The sequence below is a fragment of the Neophocaena asiaeorientalis genome, unplaced genomic scaffold (assembly GCF_003031525.2).
Source record: "Neophocaena asiaeorientalis asiaeorientalis breed wild unplaced genomic scaffold, Neophocaena_asiaeorientalis_V1.1 scaffold138, whole genome shotgun sequence".
Lineage (NCBI taxonomy): Eukaryota > Metazoa > Chordata > Mammalia > Artiodactyla > Phocoenidae > Neophocaena > Neophocaena asiaeorientalis.
The window spans coordinates 4763312-4781736 of record NW_020172632.1 but is presented as its reverse complement, the minus strand read 5'-3'; the positions used below and the strand labels follow the sequence as shown (position 1 = coordinate 4781736).

Sequence of the window (18425 nt, the reverse complement as noted above, 5' to 3'; positions counted from 1 at the left end):
ACGTGGATCCTAAACAAGATGTTCCTAAAAAACCAATGGGTCAATGAAGAAATCAAAGAGAAAATCAGAAAATACCTTGAGGCAAATGAAAATGGAAACACAACTTTCCAAATATCTATGGGATGCAGCAAAAGCAGTTAAAGGAGGCAAGTTCATAGCGATACAGGCCTACCTCAAAAAAAGAGAAAACTCTCAAATAGAAACCTAAACTACCAACTAAAGGAATTAGAAAAAGAAGAACAAAGCCCAGGGTCAGTAGAAAACAGAAAATAATAAAGACCAAAGTGGATTTAAAGAAAATAGAAATTAAAAAGAAAAAACAGAAAAGACCAATGAAACCAAGAGCTGTTTTTCTAAAAAAGGTAAACCAAATTGATAAACCAATAGTACCACTTATCAAGAAAATAAGAGAAAGGACCCAAATAAACAAAATAAGAAATGAAAGAGGACAAATAACAACTGATGCCACAGAGATACAAAAAATCATAAGAGAATATTATGAACAGTCATATGCCAATAAATTGGACAACCTAGAAAAAATGGACAAACCTCCAGAAACATATAACCTTCCAAGAATGAATCAGGAAGAAAGAGACAATGTGAACAGACCAATCACTAGTAGTGAAATTGAATTTTTGATTAAAAAAAACCCAAAAAACTCCCAGCAAACAAAAGTCCAGGACCAGACAGCTTCATAGGAGAATTCTACCAAACATATAAAAAGAGCTAACTATTTCTCAAATTACTCTAGGGAATTCCCTGGTGGTCCATCGAACGGGGCATGGGTTCAATTCCTGGTTGGGGAACTAAGATCCCACAAGCCACGTGGCGTGGCCAAAAAAAAGAAAATGAAAGACACAAACAAACTATTCTAAAAAAATTGAAGAGCAGGGAACACTTTCAAATTTATTCTACGAAGCCACCATTACCCTGATACCAAAGCCAGACAAAAACACTACAAAAAGAAGAAAATTACAGGCCAATATCTCTGATGAATATAGATGCAAAAATCCTCAACAAAATATTAGAAAACAGAATTGAACAATTATATAAAAAGGATCATACAGCATGACCAAGTGGGATTTATTCCAGGGATGAAAGATGGTTCAATATCTGCAAATCAATCAATGTGATACACCACATTAACAAAAAGATAAAATCACATGATCATCTCAATAGATGGAGAAAAAGCATTTGACAAAATTCAACAGCCATTCATGATTAAAAAAAGAAAAAACTCTCATCAAAGTTGGTATAGAGGGAACGTATCTTAACATAATAAAGACCATTTATGACAAACCCATAGCTAACACCATATTCAATGGTGAAAAGCTGAAAGCTTTTTTTTCTAAAATCAGGAACAAGACAGAGGATACCCACTCTCAATCACTTCTATCTAACATAGTATTGGATGTCCTAGCCAGAGCAATCATACAAGAAAAAGAAATAAAAGGTATCCAAATTGGAAAGGAAGAAGTAAAACTGTCATTATTCGCAGATGACATGACACTACATATAGAAAAACCCTAGTCTTCTCTGAAAAACTATTAGAATAAGTGAATTCAGTAAAGTTGCAATATACAAGGTTAATACACAGAAATCTGTTGCTTTTCTATAAACTAATAATGAACCACCAGAAAGAGAAAGCAAGAAAATAATCTCGTTTAAAATTGCATCAAAAAGAATAAAATACCTAGGATTAACTTAACCAAGGAGGTGAAAGACTAAAAACCATAGCACACGGATGAAGGAAACTGAAGATGATACAAAGAAACGGAAAGATATCCCATGTTCATGGATTAGAAGAAGTAATATTGTTAAAATCTGTACTACCAAAGCAATCTACAGATTTAATGCCATCCCTATCAAAATACCCATGACATTTTTCACAAAACTAGAACAAATAATCCTAAAACTAATATGGAACCACAAAAGACCCTGAGTTGCCAGGGCAATCTTGAAAAAAAGAAAGCTGGGGTTAGCACACTCCTTGACTTCAGACTATACTACAAAGCTACAGTCATCAAAATAGCACAGTAGTGGCACAAAAAGACATATACAGATCAATGGAACAAAACAGAGAGCCCAGAAATAAAGCCATGCACTCATGGTCAATTAATCTATGACAAAGGAGGCAAGAATATACAATGGAGAAAAGACAGTCTCTTTAATAAGTGGTGCTGGGATAACTGGACAGCTACATTTATTTTACAGAATAAAATTAGAACATTTTTTTCACACCACCTACAAAAATAAACTTAAAATGGATTAAAGACCTAAATGTTAGACTGGAAACTATAAAACTCCAAGAAAACATAGAGAACATTCTTTGACACAAATCACAGCAATAGTTTTTTAGATCTGTCTTCTAAGCCAAAGGAAACAAAATCAAAAATATACAAATGGCAACTAATTAAACTGAAAAGCTTTTCTACAGCAAAGGAAACCATTAACAAAACAAAAAGACAACTTACAATATGGGAGGAAACATTTGCAAATGATATGAACAGTAAGGGGTTAATATCCAAAATATATAAAGAGCTCAAACAATTCAATATAAAAACAATACAACCCAATTTAAAAATGGGCAGAACACATGAACATTTTTCCAAGGGAGACACACAGATGGCTAACAGGCACATGAAAAGATGCTCAACATCACTAATCCATCAGGAAAATGCAAATCAAAACCGTAATGTGATATCACCTCACACCTGTCAGAATGGCTATCATCAAAAAGTCTACAAATAACAATGTCAGCAAGGATTTGGAGAAAAGGGAGCCCTTGTACACTATTAGTGAGAATGTAAATTGGTGCAGCCACTATGGAGAACAGTATGGAGATTCCTCAAAAAATTAAGAATATAACTAACATATGATCCAGCTATCCCACTTCTGGTTATTTATCCAAAGAATATGAAAACAGTACTTGAAAAAGATATAGACACCTATGTTCATCATGGCATTATTTACAAGAGCCAAGATATGGAAACAACCTAAGTGTCCATCAACAGATGAATGGAATAAGAATATGTAGTGCGTACACACACACACACACACACACACACACACTGGAATATTACTCAGCCATTAAAACGAATGAAGTTCTGCCATTTACAACAACATGGATGGACCTAGAGAGTATTATGTTTAGTGAAAAGAGTCAGACACAGAAAGACAAAACAATGTTATCACTCATATGTGGAATCTAAAAAATGAAACGAATTAATATGACAAAACAGAAACAGACTCACAGATATAGAGAACAAACTAGTGGTTACCACTGAGGAGAGGGAAGAGGGGAGGGGCAAGACAGGAGTAGAGGATTAAGAAGTACAAACTACTATGCATAAAATAAATAAGCTATAAGGATGTATTATACAGTACAGGGAAATACAGCCGTTATTTATAATAACTTTAAATGGAATATAGGGAATTCCCTGGTGGTCCAGCGGTTGTTAGGAATCTGCGCTTTCACTGCCAAGGGCATGGGTTCAATCCCTGGTCAGGGAACTAAGATCCTACAAGCCATGCAGTGCAGCCAAAAAAGCCAGAGTATAATCTGTAAAAATACTGAATCACCATTTTATACATCTGAAACTAACATAATACTGTAAATCAACTACACTTTTTATTTTTTTGATGTTGGGGGTAGGAGTTTATTAATTAATTTATTTATTTTGCTGTGTTGGGTCTTCGTTTCTGTGCGAGGGCTTTCTCTAGTTATGGCAAGCGGGGTCCACTCTTCATCGCGGTGCGCGGGCCTCTCACTATCGCGGCCTCTCTTGTTGCAGGGCACAGGCTCCAGACGCGCAGGCTCAGTAGTTGTGGCTCACGGGCCTAGTTGCTCCACGGCATGTGGGATCTTCTCAGACCAGGGCTCGAACCCATGTCCCCTGCATTAGCAGGCAGACTCTCAACCACTGCGCCACCAGGGAAGCCCAATCAACTATACTTTAACTTTCAAAAAAAGACTATTAATTTCTTAAAGTAGGTATGTCCAGGGAGCTGGACTAGGGACTAGGGATATGTAAAAGTAGGTAGAAGACTGCCATCTTTCAAGATATAAATATTACTTTGTTTAAAATAAAAATAGTACCAGGTCTCTTCATCCCATCTAAAAATGTGTGTTTTATTTTCAATTTCAACAGTTATTTTTAACATGATATTTTAATTCTTTAAAGTATTTTTCACTTAAACTAAAAATATACTATAATGACATAAATATCAAAATATTATTAAATATATAGTTCTTTTATAGACAAAATTACTCCTGACTACTATGGAACAGTAATTCAAATGAAAAGCACAGAGTAAAATACTGACTGTAGTTTGCCATTTTATACATAAACATATATAATATTATATAAATTATATAAACCTTTGTTATATAAATATAAATTTATATAAAATATAACATTTTATAATTACATTTATAAATGTTCATTATATGTTAAATACCTATAATCCCCAGTGTGTAGAGGAAGATGGCTTTCTAGAACTATATTAAAAATTAATCTAGATCAGTTTTCAATATGTCATTTTGACATTATACATGTCATCAAGCTGTTTTAAACTAATGGGATGAAGATCATGTGTGGCTAAAAGGATTGGTACTATTGGAAATGAATCAAAAGGGAAAGAGTAACTGCAAAATAAAACCCCCAGTGTAGCCCACTTAAGTGGTACTGTGATACGCAGCATCCCAGTCGAACTGAGATGATTTCCAGAAAACATACTTTCAGCACAGCACATTTCAAAATGTTTAATGGCATATTCTTCCCACAAAGTGACCTTCGTTAATCAAGTACGTTTAACAATAACTTTACAGAGATAAATCAGTGGCTAGCACAAACCTTTCCATTTCCTTTTCTTCCTTATTTAAACACAGACGTTCAGAGCTGCAAGGAAACAAAGATAAAGTCTATGCAATCCCGTCCTTTTACAGCAGAGGAAACAGAAGCCCAGAGCTGTTTCATACCCATTTCAGTGTTCTTTTCATACTACCTGTCCTACAATTCTCTTCTCTGTCCTGTCTATTCATATCACCGTCTATTCAAACACAGTAAAAAAACTCATCTATTTTGAATTCTACTTTTAAAGTCAGTTAATGTGGAAAAATAGTAAGTAAACTGGAGTGGTATATATTACTGTCACTAAATCTCTCCTTATTCCAGGCCTTGGTGGAGGTCAGTTCTTTTCCTAATTTGTAGTTCAAGACCTGATAGGTGAAGTAAAACCTAAAATCCTGCTACCTTTGCTAGATTCCCCCATCAACTGATAGCACCAATCACTGAGCATTTTGTCTTCCTTTCAAATTCCCAATCCTTTACCACTGTCCAAAACTGATGTTCACCCAAAGACCATGACTTATATTTCTAGTAAGCAATCCAAATACAGATAAATTTTGTTGCTATGTCCAGTGTAGTAAAAGAGCAAAGAGCTTTGGAGTCAGATAAATTTGTGTTAAAATCCATGCACTCTCATTTATAAGCTCTGAGAATTTAGGCAAGTTACCTAACCTTTCTGAGGCACATTTTTCTCCCCTGTAACTGTATCTCAGAGAATTGTGTTGTTAGACCAGATAAGCCTAGCATAAAGTGGAAGTGTTAAAAAAAATGTTACTCTCATCTTTCACACCATCCTAAGCAAAGTTTCTATGTTGTAAGTATCAGTTCAAGAACTTTTACTTTAAAGGCTATTCTTATGTCTACTTCAGTAGATAGAAGAGGGTCATTAACCAGCTAGCATCTCGTAAGTAACAACCTGCCACATAAGTGGCAATAATGGATAAAGTGTGATAAAGCCTTGTGAATGACCAATAAAAAATAAAAATCTTTTCCTTTAAAAATTCTTCTCCACTTTCAAAAAACTCTTTCCTGTACTCTTAAACTCAAAAGCTTTTCTTAGGCCTTTGAAGTCAAATAATCAAATAAAAAAGGGTCAAAATATTCAGGGCAAAAGGAACTTGACAAAGAATGAATAACCATATTCTGCTAGATTCAGTGATTTCTATAGGAAATTATTATGGATATATAATAACAGTGATCATCTGAACTTAGAGGGCACCTTTCTGGAAGGGAGTTCCCTGTACCTTTTTCTTTTCCTCTGGCCGCGCCACGCAGCTTGCAGGATCTTAGTTCCCTGAACAGGAATTGAACCTGGGGCCACGGCAGTGAAAGGGCTGAGCACTAACCACTGGATCACCAGGGAACTCCCCTCTGTACTCTTTCTATTCTGTAATTTATCACCTATCATACAGCTGAAGTAGAGATTATGCTGCTATATGGAACAATTATCTAAATTAATAATGTGTGAAATCATAAAATAAAACTCACATTTGCTGAGCATTTTAGAGTATGACATAGTTTTCCAATTAACAATGAAGACAAGAATAGAATCCAGATGTCCTGATGTCCATTACAACAATATAGAAATAAACTGCAGTATTTTAACACTTTCATAAATTCAACATAATTATTTTATATTCTTCTTAATGACATTATACCAAGATAAATGAATGTTGTAACAAGTATAATATCTACTACTCATCAAGAACTGGATATAGGCCCTATGCTTTGCTAAATAATTTCCCACAATTTTCTATTAACTCCTTCTATATTCAAGGAGTTATATTCTATATTATAGTTATAGTCTATATTCAATTTTTTTTTTATATTCAATTTTTATCATGGCCCATTCTCCCGTAAGATGATTTCCCTTTCCCTACTGCTAATTCTCCACCTGTGCTCTGCTGTGATCCCATTTTCCTCACATACTTTAGAACTGTGATCCATAAATTATATCCACTTTCTTATATCTCCTCCTCCAAACAGTCACTTATTTATTTATTTATTTTTTTGGCCGCACCACACGACATGCGGGATCTTAGTTCCCTGACCAGGGATGGAACCTGCGCCCCCTGCAGTGGAAGTGCAGAGTCTTAACCACTGGACTGCCAGGGAAGTCCCAAATAGTCACTTTTTGTATCATGATTTTCCTGACTCCTTCTGCCATTCTGGGAAAAATTAAGCTCTCATTTCTCAACATTCCTAAAGCATTTTGTTCATACTGCTATTATGAATGAGGAGAGATGCTAGGAGAAGCAGTATGTCTGAAGGAAAGAGTCCTAGCTTTAAAGGTGGCTCTAGTACTTTCAAGCTGTGTGACCTTGGGCATATTCCTTGACCTCTCTGAGCCTCTAATTCTTGATCTGTCAAATAGTAAAAAATTAACCACCCATTCTACAAGACAGTAATGGGTATTCTACAAGACAGTAATGGAATGAATATAAAGCATACATAACTGGCTCTTAATACACTGTATTATAAATTGTTGTGGGATGGTCTGTTTGTCTACTCAGATCAATAGTTCACAATGATTTTTTTTAGCATTTTTGAAAAACTACAGGAAATCCAGACACTCCTCTCCCACACACTGAAATCAGTGCCTCTGATTATAAACTCTATGAGGTCATACATTCCAATTTATGTATACCTGAATCTCCAGTACCTAGCCCAGAACCTTTCATATATTAGATGCTTAATATATGCTTGTTACAGTAAAGAGAATTTATTAGCTATAGATATTAAATAAAGAAATTGTTGGAAATAACTGGATAGTAGATATATTAGAATGGAACAAACTAAATTTCTTTTTTCAACAGTAAACATTATTTTACAAAATCACATTGCTTGAGGTATTTTTCTAGCTAAATTCCAAGTATAATTTGATTAATTTACTATCTAGAGAAACTATAGCTAAGTTTATAAGCCCCTTTCTTCTGAGGAGCTCAAGGATTTTTACAGACATTACCTCAACAATCCTAGAATATCCCTGAGGAAAATGGAGATGGAAAAAGAAAAAAAGATGGAATATGAATCCATAATCCATATGAAGCCATAAATTTATAAATTCTGCAAATTCCACTCAGCAAAAATTCCATGTAATTTTTCAGCTTATGTGCATTTTGCCCCATTTTCTTTCTGAATCCACCTAAGTTACCTATTTAGTCATTACATCTGTATATGCTGGTCTGGAACAAAAGCATTTTTATTATTTGCTTAAGCAAAATTTTGGGATTTCCCTGGTGGTCCAGTGATTAAGCCGCCTTCCAATGCAGAGGATGCGGGTTCGATCCCTGGTTGGGGAACTAAGATCCCACATGCCGTGGGGCAACTAAGCCCGTGCACCACAACTAGAGAGCCCACATGCCGCAACTACTGAGCCTGCACACTCTGGAGCCCATGCACCACAATGAGAGAGCCCGCACACCAAAACTAGAGAGCCTGTGCACTCTGGAGCCCACGTGCTGCAACTACTGAGCCTGCGTGCTCTGAAGCCCACATGCCACAACTAGAGAGAAGCCCGCATGCCGCAACAAAGAGCCCACCCGCCACAACAAAAGATCCCGTGTGCCACAACTAAGACCTGACACAGCCTAAATAAATAAATAAATAGGAAGGAAATTTTTAAAAAACAAGCAAAAATTTCTGAAAGTGTTATACACAGTAAGCAAAACATAGAACAACGAAAACATGATGACTCTAATCCCCTAAAAGAAAACTGTTCAGGCTACTGACCATAGGTTTACTTCAGACTGTGAAATATTTAGGAATTAGACACATTATTTTCTCCAAATTTTAATAATCAGAGACTAACAGCCCAGTTTCAGCTTTAACTACTTTCTGCTCCCCATCATTTGGTTCTTTTGTTCTAGGACCCTATAGTAGCTCTTTTTGAATGCCCACCCAGGAACCATTCTCCCCCTTTTCCTTATTAAGAGAATCCCACTTTTGTTGAGGCAACACTGGACTCAGCCCCAGGGGATGAATCATGATTGATCTTAGCCAATCCTGGCAATCCTGTTCCCTGTTGTCAGTCATTGGTTTAAATTGGACCTGTGGTCTAGAACTGGCTAATAAATTGAAAGAAGTTGCTGGGGATTCTTTCTACCCTGATGAGAGGGCAGCAAGAGGAATAGGCTCTTTTGCCACCAACCAATTTCTCTGCATTTGGGAAGTAGTCAGGTTGGACTTGATGCTTAAAGCTGTGCCACTATCTTGAGACCATGAAGGAAAGGCCAAGAGAACTTCAGTGATCCTGACTCTACACCCAGACATAACAGAGTCTCTATTTTCAGGCCTCTTGTTATATGAAATAAATGTTACTTTTGTCTAAGTAACTGAGGGCCAGATATTCTGATCCTTGAAGTTGAAGTCAACCGAATTAATACAGACAGACCAATAAATCAGGCAAGAAGGGAAGTGGAGGCTAATTACTGAGTACTTACTATTACATGTAATTTCATTTAATCTTCACAACAGCCCAATGAAAATTATCTTTTGATTCTTTTTTATTAAAAAATAAAGCTTAATAAAGTTATATAGTTAAAAGTAACAAAGCTGAAGTTCAAATCCAGACCTGACACCAAACCTTACATTCTTTTTAAAAATACAAAATCCCATTTCCTCCTCGTTTACAGTTCTTGTTTAAAAAACAGACTAGTATATTGATGTGGTACTAGCTAACAGAATTTAGGGAGAGCTAAGGAATATCACCTATTCTTATAACCTTGTCACAAGGATCTATAGCCTTCAACTCTTTTTTGTATCAAAGTTATATGGGGGGGAAAGACAAAAATATATGTATATATGTACAGAAAGTTCCAGAATGTCTAGTACAATGGTAAAAATCCTATAGCAAAAACTGGGATGGATTCTAAGTATAATATCCAATTACTCAAGAATTAAAAAATATGAAGTCAATCACAAACATTTCTTAAATCAAAAGAATAACTTCCTTATTTCAAGCTATTCCATTAACCAAGTATCAATACAGTAACCAAAGTTACCACTTCCTCAGTTCTCATCTATTCATGAAAACTGATTCAGCTTAAATCTTCACAACAAAAAAAAATTATATAAACTCTAAGAATCAGCAAGGTCATTTTTCATTTGGAAATTTACTAGAATTGCATGCTCAAAAACTATTTATGATGTCATCTCAAGAAGTATGTTCACCTTATATCACCTTTATTAATTTCTAATTGAGCATTACAAAATGCACATGCCAGATTCCTGAGCTGATACACACAACTTACCTTCCCACATGCTCTGCAATGATGCCTCCTTTTGGTGAACGTAAACCTGGCTTCACATTTCATGCAATTTGGAGCCTGAGAATCTGGTACCCATACTGGAGCCACTTCACCCAGAGTGGTAAATGGCTTTCTAGCAGAAATTCCAAACTGACCAGCTCTGAGATCATTATCTGGGCTTTCTGGAGGTAATGCAATGCACTGTCTACTGGATATCCCAGACTCATAACTTTCTAAATGTTCCCCATTTGTATCAGCAATAGAGATATTTCCCAAAGAGGCATTGCATACATTGGTTGCTGAGTTTTCCCCTAATTTTGCTTTCCCAAGATCATTTTTGTTTTTAATATTATTTCCACTGTTTGCAGGAAGGTCATTTTGTAAATGGTCTGATAATGGCTTTGGAATTTGAAGTTTAAGATTAGAAGGTTGCTTGGGTCTTGCACCACCAAAAGGAACACTGATAGATTGCAGGTTTGCTACTATCTTGGGTGAAGATTGCCCAAGCACTGATGGAACCTGGCTACAGAAATTGTGTAAGTAATTTTTCTTCATTAGGTCACCAGTGCTGTTTAAAAGTAGTCCACTCCCTTCTGTGGCTTCATTTCCTCTCTGCTCATAAATATTTGAGTAGCATTCTGACTTGCTCTCCTCTATTTCCTTTTCTTCTGTTACTGAATCTTCTTTGGAAGGTAAAGTCTTTGGAACAAAACAAACAACTGGGCTCTGCATTCCATAGGAATCACAACAATTAGATAGTGAATTTGCTGCTGGTGTATCCATAACAGTGGAGAAATCGCATCCTTCACTTTCATTCACGCAAGTTTGTTTTAAATCTAGACCTGCTTCTGCCATTCTATCACACTCTCCTCCACTATCATCGTAAGTATCTTCAGGCTGATTCATGTGCAGAAACTTCTCATTTTCTTTATTTACTTGGCTGTCATTCATCTTGTTTGGTTTAGTCAATTTCCAATTAATCATCTCCTGAGATTCAGAGAAATGCTCGGTCATATTAAGAAGTTCTGTAGTGCCAAGGATTTCTTCATGTTTACAGCCTTCATTTTCATCAGCTCTAACTTCACCAGGCACAAGGCAATCTGAAAACTGTTCACAGTTATCATCCCTGCCAGATCCATTAGGCATGTCAGCTTTGAGAAGCAAAGGTAAACCAGACTGGATGGATTCTTCAGTTGTTCTTTCCTCTGCTGGCTCTTTTTTCATCAAAATTCCCTCACTCAAGTGGGAAAAGGAGTTTGGACTCCCTAGATCTGTCCTAGGAGAGCTGGTTTTGCCAGTGAGAACCTCATCTGGTGTAGAGTCCTCTTGCTTTACAGCAGGACCTTCATCTGTTCCCTGGGATGAGATTACTGAATCTGGTGTTAAACTTGTAATCACAGACATGGTGGGGTCTCTATCTATATTTTCATCATCCTGTAACTGTGAAGGGGTACAGACACTGGCTAGATTATCAGATGAAGTAGTACATATGTATTTAACAGAATCCCCCTCTGCATTTGGTCTACTCAATGGATCCATTTGTTTCTCTGAGTTCATATCTTTTTCAGTGGACCCATTTACACTTAAACTAAATTGATCAGTTTGTCTGTTTTCGTTATCCAGTGAACAGCTAAAAGCATCCATGAGGGATTGACTATTATAATTATTACAATCCTGCAAATCGCTTTGTAATGTCCTTTTATCACAGTTATGCATGACGGCTACAACAAGAACGCTCTTCTCATCTGGCAGACAAGCTAGGTTTCCACATTTCTTCTCTCCCACTTCGACAGTACCGCATTGATCATCTTGATTACAGTTCCTCTTAATTAACTGGTCTTCTGCAACCGCATTTTCATCAATCCACATTGTGTTGATCTCTGAATTCAGACTACAGTCCTGTCCATTAGCACAATGGTCCTCTCCCTCTGTGTTAAGAGGAGCTGAATGAGCCAGGGAGAAGACTTTCAGCTGTGGCTGTGACTCAGAAACTGTAGGTTCATTCACACTGGCCAACGCAGGGTTAAATGACAGTTGGGGAGAAGGGGGATCTAGAATCTTATTCCACCTTGTATCCAATAAAATAGGAGAAACGGTTTCATCTGAAAAAATAAATAATTATAATAAGTTTGCTGGTAACACTGATAAGGCGAGGACTAAGTTAATCAACTACATTTGCAAATATGCCCTGAAATTAAAATATTCCTAGGATATGTGAAAACAGAATATTCCTAGGGTATGAAGTTTCTAATTTCTAGCTAAGGATAAGAAAATATATTTAAGACTGTTCCCTGTGTTATATATCACCAAATGGTAATATCTCAGAACATTCCAAACAACAAAAGAATTCTACTTCAATCTAGTTGGCATAATTAAAGTGGCCCCCAGGCTGTACTTTGGGGCTGGGGAGGGGAGGGCAATAATGGGGAAGGCCTTGGACTGGCCCAGCACAACATGGGGTAGGGGGCTAATCTAAGGTGGAAGAAAAATCAGAACAGTGATGAGGATACAGTAATTGAGTGGGAAGGAAAACAAAGAAATTTTCTGTGGAGATGGCATGCTCTGTAATCTACATCATGACTGAGATGTGGTTACATGGATATATCTCTTGGTCAACACTGTACAGTTAAGATCTACACATTTCAATGTATAAATTTTATCTTCAAAAAATTGTAAAAAGTAACAAAAGTAACAATGAAGCAGGGAGGAGCAAATGAAGATATATAAATGAAAAATGGCAGCATGTCAATCACTGCTGAAGTTGGGTAATGGGTACACTAGAGTTTATTACACTATTCTATTTACTTTGTATATATTTGAAATTTGCCCACAATAATAAACTAAAAAGTTTGTTACAGCATGTGAAATTCTGCTTATAACCATGTCACAATACATTATTATTTAGGTTCGTATTTACACTATTATCTGAGGAAATTTGGCAGAAAGATCATTTGCCATATTAAAACAACCTTCTTATATTCTACCAATAAGCATAATCTCATTTAATGTTTCTGTTTATTTTTTAATAGATCATAACTATGATGGCATTTTCCCAAGTTATTGTGCTATGTGTCTAATTAGAGAAATAAGAAATTATGCACTTATTGCTTTTCCGGTTTTCCTACAGTAAATATGATAATCACAGCCCTGAAGTTATACAGACATGCTTTCCTCTCATAAATCTTTAATACTCCCTTAGCACCTTGTTCATATCTCTATTAAAGCATTTACTACACTGCATTGCAATGGTTTATTTACCTGACTTTTTCAGGCAGAAACCACTTATTTCCATCAATGTAAATCCTTGCTTTGCACAGCGCCTGATATGTAGTAGGTAGCATATTCATGTAGCATATATTTATTGTAGCACCATAAATATATGCTATGTGAGTATCTACCACTGTAAAAGCATTGGGTGGAATATGAGATTAAATGATAGCTCCAAGAAGTATATAATCTAGTTGGAAAAATAAGAAATAGATACAATACACATGAATCGCTAACTAGCAGTACAGAATAGCATAAGTATTCAAAAACTATTATGTAGTAGTAGAAAATAAATTGAGAGGACAAAGGTATTTTACAGGCTGAGGCAGCAAGCTTAAATTCATGGAAGCAGGAGGAAATGGGCTGGGCTTCAAGGACAATTTTACAAAAAGTTTGGAAAACAGGGCATTCGTAAGAGGGGAACAAGTAAAAGTAAAGCCCCAAACACAACAATCTAAGAAAGCAATTAAGTAAATCAGTTTGGGTTGAAAAAAGAATTAGTGTAAGAAAGTAGTAAAAAGAAGCTAGAAAGGTCAGATTGTAAAGGCCATAAAAAATCAGATTGCGTGAAGAATGGGCTTAATATGCTCTGAGTGTTAAATGTTAAATCCTGAGTTTACCAAATTTGGGCTAGCAGAGACTTGAGATTTGGTAACATGTATTTCCTTTAAAAAAAGAAATCGTATTTCCAAGCTGGTTCACAGAAATAAAAAAGAAACACTGCCTCTTATAAGAATATTTAATAATATTCAAACAGAAATGATCATGTATTAAAATTTTCATTATTTAACCACCAACTGGGTATAATGTTAATTATCTAATGTCATCACAGTTTGTGTGTGGTACATTTTTCATTTAAAGGAGGAAATTAACATGAAATGAGAAAACACTTTTAAAAAAATATATTTGGAAAGGTACCAGGCTAGAGGTGGTAGTTTTAATGCAACTGGTACTGAGATGTTTAAAAAATAGTTGAAAACAAATGAAGAGCATAGTTACAAACAAGCTGGCTTCTGAAATTATTCTCCTTCTAAAGGAGTTATTTTGGTAAGCAAATCCTATATTTCAAACTAAAATGACAATTTTTACTGACTCAACAAAAATGTACTGCAAATCAACTATATACAAAATACCCTACTAGAATCTACAGAAGTCACAAAGAGACTGATGTAAAGAACAAATAATTTTATTAATGAGAGTCAATGGTATTCTAGAAGAATAGTATTCACAGGATTAGGTGTAGCATTTGTGTAGATGACAAATAACTGTGATAGGGCCAAACCAAAGAAGGGATTGAGAAAGTACTTGTATAAATGACTGAAACTAAGAGGATAACATATCTTGCACCTTGGTATGTATAAAGCCCACCCAGATCCCATAAAATCCAAAAAGATTCAGTTTCACGTTTACATGAATCAGGAGTTAGGCTAGGGTCATGGGTTAGCTTTGGGTCATCAATGGTAAAATGTTAAGAGCAGGCCATTCCAGGTATCTTTCTTCTCCCTTCTTAGCCCCATGAGCACATATCTTTTTAATGCTTGCTCTAGCATAGGCCCAAAACAACAAAATCAAAACTAATCTCTCTTCCCAACTGCTATCAAAGAACAACCTGAATCACCAGATATAGTAAAAGGTTTGGAGACTACTACTAAAATCATGGGTTTTAGATGGAAATATATCACTTTGTAAACTTGTTACATGCCATTTTCTGTTAGAAACCAAGAACACCAGGGAAGCAGGATAAAGTGAAAGACAGATATTTAATTATGGCTTACACATTCTAGTCATACTGAAAGGTGAATTTAAGGAAAATTCCCTAAATGAAGTGAATCTTTAGCAGACATTTTTAGACTGGGCCTTGAGAATATATAATTTAATTAACCATTTGGTAGATACTTAAAAATGTAAATCTTTTAAAATTAGGTTTAAAATGGATCTTGCTTTATTGGTCAATCAATAACTTTGGAAATACAATCACACATTCTAAAGCTTTTCCTGACCATAAATTGGATTCTAATCTTGCACTTATGAACAAACTAACTTGGGGAAGATGCTTAACCTTTCTGTGCCTCTATCTTCATCTGTAAAATGTAGGTAAGATTTACTTTCATGGTATTATTTTAAAGATTAAATGATATAATCCATGTGAATGATTTAGCATAGTATCTGGCACACAGTGCTAACAAAAATGTTAGTTCTTCCTCTGAATATTAATATATAATACTATCATTATTGAGGCACTGGACCTTCCTTTCTTTTTTTTAAGTACTGCATCCTCTTATAATCCCACATTTTCTATATCATAAATACATTCAAACAGAGTCACCAAGTAAATTCTCACCTTCGTTTTGTTCAAATTCATCTAACACCTTGTCCAGGTTGTAAGCTTCTGCTTGGAAGTAATTCTCCATCGGTGAGAAAACACCACTCAAGAGACTTGTTTAAATCTAGAAAATAGATCAAATTTGTATTACACTTTCAATTATTAAAATATTATTTATAGACATTACAACTGGTAAAACAGAAATACAAAGGATCTTAAGACTACGATGAACAATTACATGCTAATAAATTGGACAATCTAGAATAAATGGATAAATTCCTAGACACATACAGCCTACCAACAATGAATCATAAAAAAAAAAAAAAATCTGAACAGACCAATTACTAATAAGGTGATTGGATCATTAATTTTAAAACATCCCATAATACACTCTCTGATGCCAAACTATACTACAAAGCTACAGTAATCAAAATAGTATAGTACTCACACAAAAACAGACACATAGATCAATGGAAGAGAATAGAGAGCCCAGAAATAAATCCACACTTGTATGGGCAATTAATCTATGACAAAGGGAATGGGGCAAAGACAGCCTGTTCAATAAATGGTGTTGGGAAAACTGGACAGCTACATGCAAAAAAAAAAAAAATCAAACCGGACTACTTTCTCATACCATATACAAAAATAAACTCAAAATGGATAAAAAGACTTGAATGTTAAGACCTGAAACCATAAAACTAGAAGAAAACATAGGCAATATGCTCTTTGACATCAGTCTTAGCAGTTTTTGAGGGGTATGTCTCTTCAGGCAAAGAGAAACAAAAGCAAAAGTAAACAAATAGAACCACATCAAACTAAAAAACTTTTGCCCAGCAAAGAAAACTATCAACAAAACCAAAAGGCTGCCTACTGAATGGGAGAAGATATTTGCAATGATATATCCAACAAGGGATTAGTATCCAAAATATACAAAGAACTCATACAAGTTAACATCAAAAAAAGAAAAATTAAAAGTGGGCAGAGGATCTGAATAGACATTTTTCCAAAGAAGACATAAGATGGCCAACAGGCACATGAAAAGATGCTCAGCATCACCAATCACTGGGGAAATGTAAATCAAAACCATAAAGATATCATCACACCTGTCAGAATGGCTACCAACAAAAAGAAAACAAACAAGTGCTGGAGAGAATGCTGAGAAAAGAGAACCCTTGTGCACTACTGGCAAAAATGTAAATTGATTCAGCCACTACAGAAAACAGTATGAAGGTTCCTCAAAAAATTAAAAACATAACTACCATATAACCCAGCAATTCCATTTCTAGGTACACAACCAAAGGAAACAAAATCAATATCTGGAAGAGAGTCTGCACCTCCATGTTCACTGCAGCATTATTTACAACAGCTAAGACATGGAAACAACCGAAATACCCATCAAAAGATGAATGGATACAGAAAATGTGGTGTGTTTGTGCATGCGTGTGTGCGTGCATTAGTGTGTATAAGATAGAATATCATTCAGCCATTAAAAGGAAGGAAGTCCTGTCATTTTCAACACCATGGATGGACCTTGAGGGCATTATGCTAAGTGAAATAAGTCAGAGAAAGACAAATACCAGAAGAACTCACTTATACATGGATTCCAAAACAACCAAACTCACAGAAACAGAGAACAGATTCAGGGTTGCCAGAGGTAGGGTGTAAGGGATGAAGGAAACAGGTGAAGGTGGTCAAAAGTTACAAACTTCCAATTATAAGATAAATAAGTTCTAGGGATATAATGTACAGTATGGTAGGTATAGTTAACAATACTGCATCATATATCTGAAAGTAGCTAAGAGAGGTAATCTTAAAAGCTCTCATCAAAAGAAAAAAATATATAACTATGTGAGGTGATGGATGTTAAGTAAACTTATTGTGGTAATCATTTCACAATATACACATATATTAAATCATTACATTGTGCAACTTAAACTAATACAATGTTATAAGATCTGACTTACATACATCATGGAATGATTACCACAATGAATTTTGTGAACATCCATCATCTCATACAGATATAAAATAAAAGAAAAAAATTTTATCCTTGTGTTGCAAACTGTTAGGATTTACTCACTTAACAACTTTCATATATAACATACAACAGCATTAATTATATTAATCGTGTTGTATATTACATCCCTAGTACTTATTTATCTTATAACTGGAAGTTTCTACCTTTTGACCACCTTCATCTAATTCTCCCTCCTCCCACCCTATGCCTCTGATAACCATAAATTTGGTGTCTTTTTCTGTTTGTTTGTTTGTTGTTTTTGAAGTGTAACTGACCTACAATACTATGTTAGTTCCCAGTGTACAACGTAGCAATTTATTATCAATAGTTCTATAAATTACAAAATGATCACCATGGTCAACTTCTATTTATTAATTGGCTCCTGTTAGGTAATTTAAGTTTAGGTAGACAAGCCGGCTGCATAATCTATGAATGGTTTTTCTTAAATCTGTCTTTTGTGTCTAATGACTTACAGTTCAAAAAACTTTCATATACATGCCATTTTTTAATAAAGACTGCATATTTAGACTGTCCAATGCAAAGAGATGAATAAAATTTCTCACAACACACAATCTAGCACATTTAATATACACCTACAATAGTTAGCATTTCATGGTCATTATATGTAAAATATTAGTAAACAAACAATCAGATCAACATATTTATAATGCATCTACTGTATGCAGGGTACTGGGATCAACTGAAGTCTCAGATATCAT

At 35.2% G+C, this 18425-nt stretch overlaps 1 protein-coding gene across 1 annotated transcript in view; it reads right to left on the bottom strand.

The window, feature by feature from the left end:
• The window catches only part of ZFYVE9 (zinc finger FYVE-type containing 9), a 196940-nt gene that overhangs the window by 109666 nt on the left and 68849 nt on the right, over nt 1-18425 (bottom strand). Inside the window, exons 3-4 of the mRNA XM_024739235.1 lie at nt 15708-15813; nt 10103-12201 (exon numbers count right to left, since the gene is read on the bottom strand). Coding sequence (XP_024595003.1) covers nt 10103-12201; nt 15708-15777 — 2169 coding nt within the window. The 5' untranslated portion in view covers nt 15778-15813. The remainder of the gene's footprint in view (nt 1-10102; nt 12202-15707; nt 15814-18425) is intronic.